Source organism: Anoplophora glabripennis, unplaced genomic scaffold (assembly GCF_000390285.2).
Source record: "Anoplophora glabripennis isolate ALB-LARVAE unplaced genomic scaffold, Agla_2.0 scaffold178, whole genome shotgun sequence".
Taxonomy (NCBI): domain Eukaryota; kingdom Metazoa; phylum Arthropoda; class Insecta; order Coleoptera; family Cerambycidae; genus Anoplophora; species Anoplophora glabripennis.
The window spans coordinates 694,076-707,319 of record NW_019416348.1 but is presented as its reverse complement, the minus strand read 5'-3'; the positions used below and the strand labels follow the sequence as shown (position 1 = coordinate 707,319).

Genomic DNA, 13,244 nt, shown 5'->3' with positions numbered 1-13,244 from the left:
GCTGTCATGCCAGTTGTCACAATTAACTCTTCTGTAAGTTGTCACTGTTATCAGCTAAATACTTTTTGGGTGTAAATTAACAAGAATTATGCCAAATTTTACTAATGATGAATATGTGGACATGCTACAAGTGTATTTTGAATGTCGCAAAAACTGTGCTGCGGCAACAAGAGCGTATAATGAGAGATATCCAAATCGTCAAGTTCCCCACAGACAAACTTTTTCGGCGGTAGAACGAAGACTTCGGGAAACTGGAAAAATACAGCCGCATATTGAGGGTACCGACCGAAGACCTACTGTTCGTACTATTTATCTTGAGTATGATGCAGTACTTGAAGAGTTTGACGAAAATCGTTGTCAGACTAGTACGAGAAAAACAGCAATGCACTTAAATGTGTCCCATAGTGTTGTTTGGAATATTGTGCATGATAATTTATTATATCCTTTTCACACCGGCCAGTTCAAGCTCTGCTTGAACCAGACATGCATAAGCGAGTTGTTTTTGCGAATCGTATCTTAATATTCTAAGAAATAATTTGAATTTTGCCTCAAAGATACTTTTCATAGATTAAGCAAGTTTTCAAATACATGGTTTAATCAATATGCACAATCTTCATTCTTGGGCTCCTGAAAATCCTCACGAAGTATCTATGACAACATTTCAACATAATTTTAGTTTAAACATTTGGGCAGGAATTGTAGAAAATGTGCTTGTCGGTCTTTTTGTTTTACCTCATCGACTTGGTGCTGTTGAATATTTGCTGTTCTTAAATGAGCATCTACCATCACTTCTGGAGGAAGTACCATTAAATGTACGTCAGGCCATGTGGTACATGCATGACGGGGCTCCTGCTCACAGCACTGTAGTAGTTAGGCGGTGGCTTAATTTAAATTACCCGAATCGTTGGATAGGTCGCGGCAATGAGGCACCTATCTCTTGGCCTGCACGTTCTCCCGATCTAACGCCCATGGATTTTTTCTTTTGGGGACATATAAAAAGTATTGTTTATGCGACCCCAGTTGACAGTGTTGAAGAGCTACAGGAAAGAATATTCGCGGCGGCTGATGAGATTCGCAACAATCCCATAATTTTTGCTCGAGTCCGTAACAACTTTGATAAACGTGTTAGGTTGTGTTTAGAAAGAAATGGCAATTATTTTGAAAATGTCCTTTAACTAAGTTTTTTGTTTTTTCTCTTTTTGATAATAAATTATTTCTTAGTTTCGTTTTCATTGTACTTCTATTTAATAAAAGTTTCTGCGACATTCAAACAGTTATTTGTGCAACTACTGTAAAGAGTGTGTATTTGTTGTACGATGCATGAAGTTTGCAGCTCGAGACGAAGTTGAGAGCTGCAATCATGTTAAGTGCAACAAATATGCTTTTTGCACATGTTGCACGCAACATTTTTTCTACGATTGTTTTTATTTCAAATTTTATTTAACAGTATTTTACATAATATTAAAATTTTAACTGACAACTGGAAATTAATTGCGCAAATTGTCAATGTCAGACGTTAGGTACTTATGGATATGCTTAGATTAAACTTGTAATCAATATTTTTTTTGTACTACTGTAAAAAAAGTTAAACTTTTGGCACAGTAGGTAGTGCAATAAGTAGTAAATTTTGCACGATCGTAGAAAAAAACACTTGTAGCATGTCCACATATTCATCATTAGTAAAATTTGGCATAATTCTTGTTAATTTACACCCAAAAAGTATTTAGCTGATAACAGTGACAACTTACAGAAGAGTTAATTGTGACAACTGGCATGACAGCAGCACACTTAGTTTTTCTTTGATTGATTGCAATCATATACGGTGTGAGGTGAATGGTAATACATTTTATTTTTTTATTAATAAACGAAAAGTTTTAAAGGAAAATTGCTAGAGAGGTAAAAGTTTCTAAAAGAACCAGTTTATCTAATGCGTATTTTTGGATATCGAGTTTTTACGAAATATAAAAGTTATGGCAAAAAATGGCTTGAGGGGTGGTTATTTCAACCCCTTTCGAGGGGTTAAAATTTTCGAAAAATAGTTGAAAACTCGCATCTGTATTAGTAAACAACCTGTAAAAAATTTGTTATTTGTACCTCGTTCGGTTTTCAAATTACAGCCAATTTTCATAATTTTTTTGGAAACTTTGATGGCCCATATCTCTTCAGGGGTGAACATTTTACTAAGGCGATTTTTTGCAGATCACGTTCTTTTGAAGTGTAGATTCACTGGTATCATTTATGCTACTCCATTCAAAAACACCCTGTATAAGGCGCGTCCCAAAGTAAATAGGACTTTTTTAAAATAAGAACAAAAAGTTTTTTTGGTAAAACCGATTTATTTTATTCAAAATAGTCTCCTTCCGACTCAGCACAGCGATTTGCTCGGTCTAAAAGCATACCGACTGAGTGTTTTAGATCATCGGTCGGGATGTCCTTCAGGATGTCGGTACAAGCCTTTTGGATGGCTTCTACGTCCACAAAACGCTTTCGTTTCATCGTAAACTAGATTTTTCCGGAAATGTAAAAGTCGCACGGTGCTAAATCAGGCGAATACTGGGAATGGTTGACAGTTAAAATGCGATTTTTAGTAAAAAAAATCGGTCACAAGTATCGATCGATTAAATGGCTCATTATCGTTCAATGCAAAACTTCTGCGCGGTATTCTGGCCGAATACGATGAATACGACGCACCAAACGCTTCATAACACCAAGATAGAGTTATGCGTTAACGGTTTGGCCCGGTGGACCGAACTCTTTGTGGACATTGCCTTTGGAATCGTAAACGCAAACCAACATCTTCACTTTTGAGTTGCACTCGGCACTTCGGCGTTTGGTTTCTGGATCATATTGAAAACACCACGTTTCATCACTAGTCACAATGTTGTAAAGGTAGTTTTTGTTCTATTTGACCTCTTTGATGATGTCCTGAGCAATTTTTGGTCGTCAGTCAACTTGTGCAGAACAAACCGTGAACACGGTCTTCAGTAGCCCAAATGTTTGGTCGAAATGCGATAAACTGATGTTTTTGAAATGTTCAATTCCAATTCCAACAATTTGAATGAAGATTTTGGCTGATCTTTGATGAATTCGCGCACAGTTTTGATGGAATATGCGATGATGACGGATTTCGGTTAGCCTTTATGTCCTCACCACCGCTTTTAAACCGCGAATACCACTCATGAACTCTGCCATGAAATAAACCATCAGCATAAACTTGGTTTAGCAATTGAACGTCATGAAATTTTGACAGTACATCAGTGAAGGACCTAACTTTCCGACACATTGCTAATAGATGGCCTCAGTAGAAATACCTATTTCTGAAATCCTGCTTACTTTGCAACGCAGCTTGTAGACTACCACAAGAAAATTTTTTCACGAACGAATCTTTTTTTGTGAAACGCGAGGGAATAATAAATTTCCATAATCAGATAAAAATCTTCATGTCGTTATGAAAAAATATTTTCAGCGTGAACTGAGTACCTATACCATTTGTCAAGCCACTGTTTTGCTTGAGCGGTATATTTTTCCATTAAAATGTAATGCTTCATTAACACACGAAAGTCAAACTTTTCCATTCTTAAAAATCATTGATTTGTCAATAGTGGCGCCATCTATATGTCACCCTACGAACTTATTGAGTAATGAATTGCCATGATCTTTCCTTTAACTTTATTTTATAAAAGTATTGCCTAAACAATAGCACAGACAATATAGCTTATCGCCACAGACTACGTGTTATATGCTGGAAAATGGCAACCCGAAAAGGATGCAGGCTTTTGTCAACCGGCATCCAGCAATAAAATTTAGCGTGGTAACTCTTCTACTTGATAAATAGGCGGCAGTTCTAGCGGTGGCTTTTTTGCCAAATAATAACTGCCAAATAAATTTAATGCTTTCATTTATGTAATTAAAGAGATAAGGAACTTATCTTGTGTTTGGAAATCACATTTGCCTTAAATGCTAAATAAAATAAATCAAGTTAGAATAATTAAAACTATGAATTTACCTAATTAATTATTTATTTTATATCACCTTGGAATGGAAGAATTCAAAAACTTGAAATCAATGTTTTTAGATTTGTGAGTCGACTTCCAATTTGGTATGATATTAACACCTGTTTAAAAAAATTGCATTATACAAGTTGTGTATCCTTAGATGGGTACTGCTCTCTTAAGGTTGATTTCTTTAGATAGGTGAAATAATTATTGACACAAATATTGTGTATCATGGATGCCATTGGTAGTGCTCATATTTGTGACACAAGGTGTTCAAAAAAATTAACACAATGTAAAATTGCTGGAACCTCAGTAGTTGAATACTAAATTTATTAAAAAAAAACAAATCATCAACTAATACAGAGATAAGATCGCTACTGCTGTTGCAATTTTTGACTAACTTTTTTGTTTTTCGAAATACGGACTTAGGACCTTTTCCATTCACCGCAGAACGGACAATTAGAACCAGGGGTGTGGGGAGATTTTTTAAATATTTTTTTCGATTCAACGATATAAGACCTTCTTTACTGTATCACACCTTTTGTTTCAGAAATTTATTTTCCACATACGGATTTCGGACCTTTTGTATTCAACGCAGAACTAACAAACAGAATCGGGGCTGCAGGGGATATTTCTTCAATTATTTTTTCAATTCAACGCACCGTTTCCGAGTTAAGACCTTTTTTATTATCACCTCACACACCTCTTGTCTCCGAAATTTATTTTCCACATAAGAACTTCGGACCTTTTGCATTCATCGTTGAAGAAGAAATCAGGACCAGGGGTGTCAGGAGATTTTTCAATTATTTTTTCGATTTAACGCACCTTTTCCGAGTTATAAACACTTTTTTATTCTATGACGTCATACACCGTCGGCGTTGGCCCCGATTTTTTTTTATACATGCGGACTTTGGACGTTCAATCGATCACCAATGGTTCTAATTGGTGATCGATGGGAGATTTTTTTGATATTTCGAGTATTTCCGAGGTACAAGCAAATACTGTTTTTTTTTTCTTTCATGAGCCAAAGGGAGATTTGTTTATATTTCCAGCCATTTCCGAGTTACGAGCAAAAACCGTTTTCCTCCCGAAGACAGCATAGAGAGAGAGAGAGAGAGAGAATAACCCTCTATGAGGACAAAGTCATCTCTATAGCACACTATAACTCTAACTCTCTCGTACACAATCAGACAAAAGCGACAGAAACGAACCTTCCTTTAAAAATACATGAGATTTATCATTATCAGAATAACCTATTTTAATTTAAGACCTTAAAAAAAATTCAAATGGGTTATTCTCATGACGAAAAATAAAACATAATTTTATTATATTATTCAAATAACAATAATGTGCAAAAGTTCTTCAGGAATATCGGCAAATTTATCCCGTCAATGAACACTGTAATAAAAATTTATTAGAAACCTTAGGTGCCCAGAAAAGAGCCCCAATCTCAGTCCTTTAGACATATTTTTTTGGGGACACTTCAACAAAATATATTATTAAAGACCTCAAAATTTACAAGTATTGAAAGAAAAAATACAGGACGAAATGTTTGATAATTCTGAATTTGTTTTTAAAGCAATAAATAGTAAATTAAAATATATTTTTAACTGTATCATCACAATTACTTGCATGTTGAAAATTTGTAAAAATTGTAGGTATTTTAATGTTATTTCGTTTTTAGGGTATTCTCCTTATGTTGTTTAAAGGGTAGTTATAAAAATCGTTGTTTGTTCAATAAAGATGAATTTTAGTTTTTTTAATGATTTTTTTACTTTAAACATATATTTTATGACAGCAAATTTTGTTGTCAAATGAAATAAAGGAAAAGTCGTACATTTGTATTTAAAGTTTCTTTATATCTTTAATTATTAAACCTGTAAGTGGACGTCAAAATACAAAAAAAAACCTGTACCTACATTCCGCCATGTACTAATAACCCACCCATTATATTACAAGTTGTTTAAAATATCATTACGAATTTTGTTTATTTGGAAATATATTCTCTGCAGTATTTCAATACCAAGAAATGAAAATAGTAGGTAATTAACGAAATTATGATTAAATAACCTAACTGTGACACCGTCGCAGAATATCATATGAAACTACATAAATATTTGTTGATTCTTTAAAACATTTTTAACAATACCTACATCATACATTTAAGTAAATACAGTAACGCAAAAAGTAGATACTGATAAAAAAAGTGTACAAAATAAATCCGTACGCCTGGCAGCATTGCTAAAGTGTTGTTTATATGTTGCTAGGATACGCGTAGGAATGCGGCCGCTGCATTTGATTCTTCCTAAAAGTCTGCTGGTGGTGTAGGTAGGTACTCTATCGACAATTCAGAAATTTAAAACTGCTGGCCTATTCCAGTAGCGGTCTGGGGCGATAGCTATTTTGTCTGTGATAATACAACAAAGTCAGATACCAATGCGAAAGTAAAAACAATTAGAAGAACGGTGATCATAAGAAACAAAAAATTAATAGATTAGTCAATTCGAAAGAGGGTGCACTATATTTACTTTTGGTTCGTTTTCAATATTAGCACAATGTACTTCCTTCTCACTTCAATAAACTCCTATTGATATATTTATCACCACGTTAAAAAAGCCGTCTTATTAAGATTATTGGAATACTAATTATCGTGTATAACAAGCGGACGGTAAAAATATCAGTAAATCGCTTAAGGTAGCAGTTGCCGTTATTTCCGGTAATTAACTAGACCAAATACGAGACACGATCAGAAATATGGCATTAACGACTTTAAAAGCTAAACTAATTAGAATTTTTCAAATTATTCATTTACAGTTGCTATATTTAGGTATTTATTAGCAATCTGCAATATTGTATACCTATGTGTTTCGTAAATGTTTTCATTTAAACTCTCGCGGTGTTAATTATAAAAAACCCATTAATTACACAGCTCCACAAAAAGAGTTCTGTTACAGAGACGTGAGAACATAGATCTTGTGTATATTTTTATGCTGAATCCGAATCTGCATCCTAAAAACCGATTTACCAGGTCATTTTTTAGTAAAACGCTAAAATATCCCTTAAAATAAAATGAAATAGTGGGATAAGATAAAGCTTTATAATGAAATGCAACAATTTGCAAATACTTTGAGAAAATAGTTTAAAATAATATTTTGAGCATTGGAAGTGCACATTAAATGCAAACCCACCCCACAAGGGGGTTAATTCTACGCCTAAAATGTATGTCAGTGCAAAATAATGTGAAAAACCATAGCCTTATATTTTATACTACCAAATATGTAAATGAAGTTAATAGACAACATACTCAAAAAATATAATATAACACATCCCTCAAAGTCGTTAATCACGAATATAAGGTTTTAATTCAGAAATTCTTAAATCCAAAATGGCAGACCCATTATCGCGGATTGAAAAGTACCATAGAAATTGGTATTTACCACACAAAGAAATGCGTTATGAATGTTTAAAAATTGAGTCATTTGAGTAAAAATAGGCAGATGTCTAAAATGAGAAACAAAGAATATAAATTCTATTTGCAATGTGCTGTCTCTTTCAAATTCTACTACCAATCTCAGTAGGTAAGATTTTAGAGCAAAAAAATATAAATTTGATCATTCAAGTATAGCAAACTGTCTCAACTAAAGGGGTGTAGTTTCTCATCCCTGCAAGTGCTAGTTAGAATTTAATGGGACCTTGTAAGTGGTTTCCAACCCTTTGAGGAATAAGTTATATTACATTTTTTTGGTATGTTGTCTGTCAACCTACATTTGGTAGTACAAAATACAAGGCTATGGTTTTTTACATTGTTTTGCACTGACAATGATTAATTCATCTTAGGTGTGGAATCAACCTCCTTGTAGGGGTGAGTGTGGATTTAATTTGCATATATTTCTTTACAAATTGCTGCTATTTTACGGGATATTTTAGCGTTTTACTAAAAAATGTTCAGGTAGATTGAATTTGTGACAGTTCAACGTACCAACCCGTTATATTGCAACATTCCATGTTGCCTACTTTTCATGCATCAGCCTGTATTTCAGGATTGGAAGCGTCCTTGCTCAAACATTTATTACCTAGTTCTATTATTTTTTTTGCAAAAAATTGGCCCCACTGGGTGACATTTGGAAATGGAAATAACGAGCACAAATTTAATCTCCGATATAAATTATAACGACTTGAAGTTCGTTAATAAGAGAAGTCCCACATAAGGAAGATAAAAAAACAGTCGGCTGCGATATCGATAACACGGGCACGTATCAGTGGGTAGAATCATTAAAAAAATTTATCGATACAGGTAATAAGCAAATAAATGATAATGTGTACGCGTAAAACGAGATCTGCTGAATGCCGGGTCGTTGATGCAACCTTATAAAATCTTCAAGAGAGACAGGTAGATAGTAGCACCTGCCCATCTTTCCCACGGTCCACCGGAAGTCCAATTATCCATAGCCACCTCGACAAGTAATAAGGATTCGCATGGGCGTTTCGATGCGATTGCAGATAGGGTACTTTCCCCACCAGAGGATGCTTAAGATTAATTATGGTGAACCGCTGTGCTATACTGAGGACTTGTGCCGATGTACGGGGTGACTAGTCTATACAAGGTTTTGCAATTTTCTAGTCAGAAAAGCTTTTATATTGGTATTTTCGATGATAAAATAAACAAAATCAATTCAATATATTTTGCCACACTCAAGTAATGACAGTTCTGATCCGTGCATTCATATTTGTGCTCCACGTAGCTAATTACAATGAAGTTCGGTTATAACCATATTCAAGGAACAATAAGCAAAATAAAACTTGTGTACTCTTTTATTTCTTGAATTAGAGTTTTAAGAGATTTTCTTCTGACTTTGGAGCAGTACAACACAAGTTTGAACAATTTTTCACGATTACAGGGATTTAATGTTATATAAGGAAATGTTTAACAGTAACGCGATATGGCCAAAGAAGGATGTCATAAGTGTGTTAGACAAAAACTTGATTGTCTAGGAACTAACAATAATCTTTTTCTAACAATTGAACTTATGAGATACCTACTCATATCACTGTAATTTTATTTTAAAAGAAAAACGGTACCATGATTTTATTTCCATAATGTTTTACTTTATAAATACAAGAAAATTTCCTCAATCTTTGGTATTCTAAGTGCAAAGGTAAAATAATTATTAAATTTTAAAGAAAAGTCTAATAATTCCTCTCAAACCCTCACTGAAAGAAATGCGCTGTATTCTTTATTAGAATTCTATATGCCCTTATAAGACCATTGTATACTATATGTGACAGTTAAACAGGTGGATATTGGATATAAAACGCGTACTGCTAGCACAGTTGTATTGTGACTATAAACCTTATTCTTTATTAAATTATTGTATAACTAATATACAACGTTTTTTATACCCTTTACGAAATAATAGCAATAACTGTTATTAAAGTGTTCCATATCGTTATTAGAACATCTAGTTCCTATAATAATAAATGTATTAAACTGTTGTATACTCTGTATGAGTTAAAAATATATGACTAAGTTTTCAGAACTTTTATTGGATAACTGTAATTACAAGCTAAGGTTCTAATGTAAACATACACAAAACATACTTTTAAGTATTAAAAATGATGAAAAATCGCTCCCAAAATTGTCCAGTTTATTTTCTTAGTAACGATGCACCCGTATTTTCTTGTATTACATGAGAATTTGCACTATAACTCTTCCACCTTAAGAATGAAGCATCCCCTAAAAGGTTGAACATCTTTCCTTCTAATTCTATTCCCTCTGGTTGATTGACTTTATACCCATGATCCTCTTTGTCACCGCTAGCGTTCTGTTCCTCCATCTTATGTAAAACTTCTATCAGCGGTTTCTAATAGGGCATACCTACAAGATAATAATTTTTAAGATTTAGTCAAGATTTACATTTGAAAAACAAAACAATTACAAGCCATAAAACAATTAGATACATAATTTTCCATTTCACACAACGCGATATGATCATGTATCCCACAAAACATGTGCCTATACCGTCTATTTTCATCAAACTAGACGTGTAATATTCGTAAGTCGATGCACAGCGGACTGTCGGAAATTTTACGATCATAATCGATTATGCACGGAGAGGTGACGATCACTTAACCATTATAAGACGCATTTTACACGTTAAAAACGGAAACATATTCAGTATAAGAACGAATAATTCTGTTAATATAATTGTTATATACAAATTCGGATACTGGTCTTTATACAACAAATCTTCCCTACTATACAATTGGAACATAAAGTCTATAACACCTAATAATGAATAAGTAATTCATTATAACCTTTGTTTCATAGATGCATAAGGTGTATTAAGCACCTTCCAGTTAAACTCATTCTATAATGAGTATGGAGATGATTTTTCTTTTTAATAAAAGTCGTATATTGGTTATAAAAGTTTTAATATGCGCTATACACATTATTCTAGATAAGCAGTTTAATAAGCCCATTTCTTTCAGTGCTTTATTAATGACTTGTTAAACGACTACTAGCTTCCAAATCTACGTTATATAACTTTTTAGATAATTTTTTTCCAAGGATTCAAATTTCAAGAAGAGTAGGTATAAACTTTGAGTTTAAAAATGGTCAAATGTAAAACTGTTAGTGTAGAAGATTTATATGAGTACTAAGTAGAAGAAAGTATCCAAATTTGAGATACTTTTTTTAGAAATTGAAAATAAAATACTATAAAAGAAAAAACAATATATATTTCAACAAAATTGTGTACCTTACAGTTGTTAAGATGTGTTGAAATAAACAAATAAATACGAAAAACTTATTCTTACTAAAAAAAGTGCCTTTTTTGACATTTTAATTAACAAAAGAAAAGGTTCCTAATTTGAGGTAGGCAGGTATCTATATTTGAGATAGTGGTATTAATTTGAGACAGTATTCAAAAAAACCTTTCCCGTCATATAAAGAGCAAATGAACGTGCTACTCGTGATTTCACCACATTCTTCATGTGCCCATCTGCCACAATGAACACATTTTGCCCACTTTTCACCATGTTTATCTTCAGAAAAACGGACCATGCAAAATAAATATTCAGCATCACTTCCACCGCTCTCATCTGAGGAAGAATCAGCCAAGCCGATACTTTTGATGCTTACTGACCTTGAACTGGACCAGATTCGTTTCTTGGTTTTCCTTGGCTTTCTCGATGTAGATGGTTCATTATTTTGTAAATCTGCATTTTGTATTGCACTTGATGTAGCGTCTATACTCTTTTTAGTTGGATTTCTTTTCGTTGAGATGGTGATGCAGCTTGCAAAACTTTTTTAGGTACCTATTGCCTTATTTTTTTTTCTTACCTAGACATTCTTGGAATTCATTTTTGTAAGGGGTTAGTGTAATAATTGATGCATTTCCTGACCTTGCATTTAATTTATTATTTTTATTTTTGTATGAAGGCAACGGACAAATATCTGTTGGTGACACTAACTTCTTTTCAATTTTATTTCTCAACAGTGGACTGGGTGTTCGCTACTCTCTAAATGGTTCTGGGATATTTGCAGGAATACTTTCAATGTCATCGTTGGGAGGGGCATCAGCGCATGAATTGTTAACTTGCTTGGTTCTTTCCTTAAGGTTAAGTGCAGTATCTGCATTGTCACTCAGTTGCTCTTCGTTTCCATTGCATCCACCCTGTGCTTCTGAATAATCTGTAACCTCAACTGGTGGTTGATCTTCTGTTTGATGGACACCAAAATCGCTGTCTCTAAAAACATGTCGGTTAAGGGGCACCAATCCGGTTTTTCTAAACCCATTGCATGATGCCTCCATTGTAGCAGCTCTGTTGTACGCTTTGCAAAAAATACCAGCAACTGCATATGGTGAAACAGTACTCAATTGGTTTTCCCTCAGCCAGTTCTCTATCTCTTGTGCGTAATAAGTTTTTAACGGGAACATAAAAGCCACATCTAAAGGCTGCATTTTATTTGTTGAATGAGGTGGGAGGCATATTATTGTTACATAATTTTCTTTTGCCAACTCTATCAGCTCAATATTTCTCGTATGCGAACAGTGTCCATCTAGTACGAGTAAAACAGGATCGGAGGCACTAGGTTTGGTGAACTTTATAAAATGCTTGAACCATTTTGTAAAAATTTCTGCTTGTACCCAGCCCGATATATGGCACTCTGCTATTGCTTCAGTTGGGGCTCCTAACATCAACTCTGCCTTCATATTTTTCCTTGGAAAAATTAGTAGTGGTGGAATGTATACATCTGCAGCATTCATGCATGTAATAACAGTAATCAATTTGCCCCGTTCTGCTGAAATTAATGACGAAACTTGTCTTTTTCCTTTCAGAGATATAACTTTACTGTATTTATGCTGAACCACGGTAATTCCAGTTTCGTCGACGATAAATACCCTATGGAACGGCTCCCGTAGTTTGTTATATTGTGGCTTATAAAGGTCGAAAAATTTCGAAACATTTTCAGTCGTGAAGCTTTTGATTCTCGCAGCTGACATTCCTTGAGGAGTTCGCATAGAGAGTTGTGGATGCCGCTTCAAAAATAATCGCAACCATTTCTTCCAGCTGATTTTTTGATTCCATTAAATAGATGCGATGCATGATTTCTAATAGCAAGCTGATATGCCAATCGTTTTATATCACGTGCTCTTAGCCCAAAAAAGCGTTCCTCCATGGCTAACGCGTATTGTACCAATTCGTTTTTTAGCTGGGAAGACAGAACTGCTTTCCGGCCAATTGATAAACCAACAAGTTCTTCTGGATTCATATCAGACTTTGCATACCTTTCCACCGTCCCTTTAGGCACACCGAAAGTTTTTGAAGCCTTTAAATAACCCATCTGTTTACTTCTTACTAGTGCTGGCAAAAACCGGAAAAAAGTGAAACCGGTTAACCGGGTTCCGTAAAAACCGATTTCAGATAAAACCGGTTAGTCGAATAGTTGCTAAAACCGGTTACTCGAATAACCCGTTACTTGATTCGCCAAAACCGGATATCTGAAAATCGGTGCTTTACAAAGACAGGCCCGGAGAAATTGATGTCTAAAAAAAAGGTCTTTACAAAAATCTGGAAGTCAAATTTGTTTACAAAGAAATCGATCTCCAAAAAAAAGGTCAATTGCAATCCGACAAATCGATGTCTAAAAAAAAGGAAGTAGATTATCGAATAATCGGTTATTAGAATAATCGGATATTTGAAGAATCGAATAACCGAATAACCGGTTTTCGGATTTCGTAAAAA

General features: G+C 34.1%; 1 protein-coding gene across 1 annotated transcript; it reads right to left on the bottom strand.

Annotated features, from left to right (window-relative positions):
• Positions 1-11,509: 11,509 nt before the first annotated feature.
• LOC108904910 lies at positions 11,510-12,520 on the bottom strand. The gene has a single exon (XM_018707631.1). The coding sequence runs from the start codon at positions 12,518-12,520 to the stop codon at positions 11,510-11,512; it is 1,011 nt and encodes a 336-aa protein (XP_018563147.1).
• Positions 12,521-13,244: the final 724 nt, after the last annotated feature.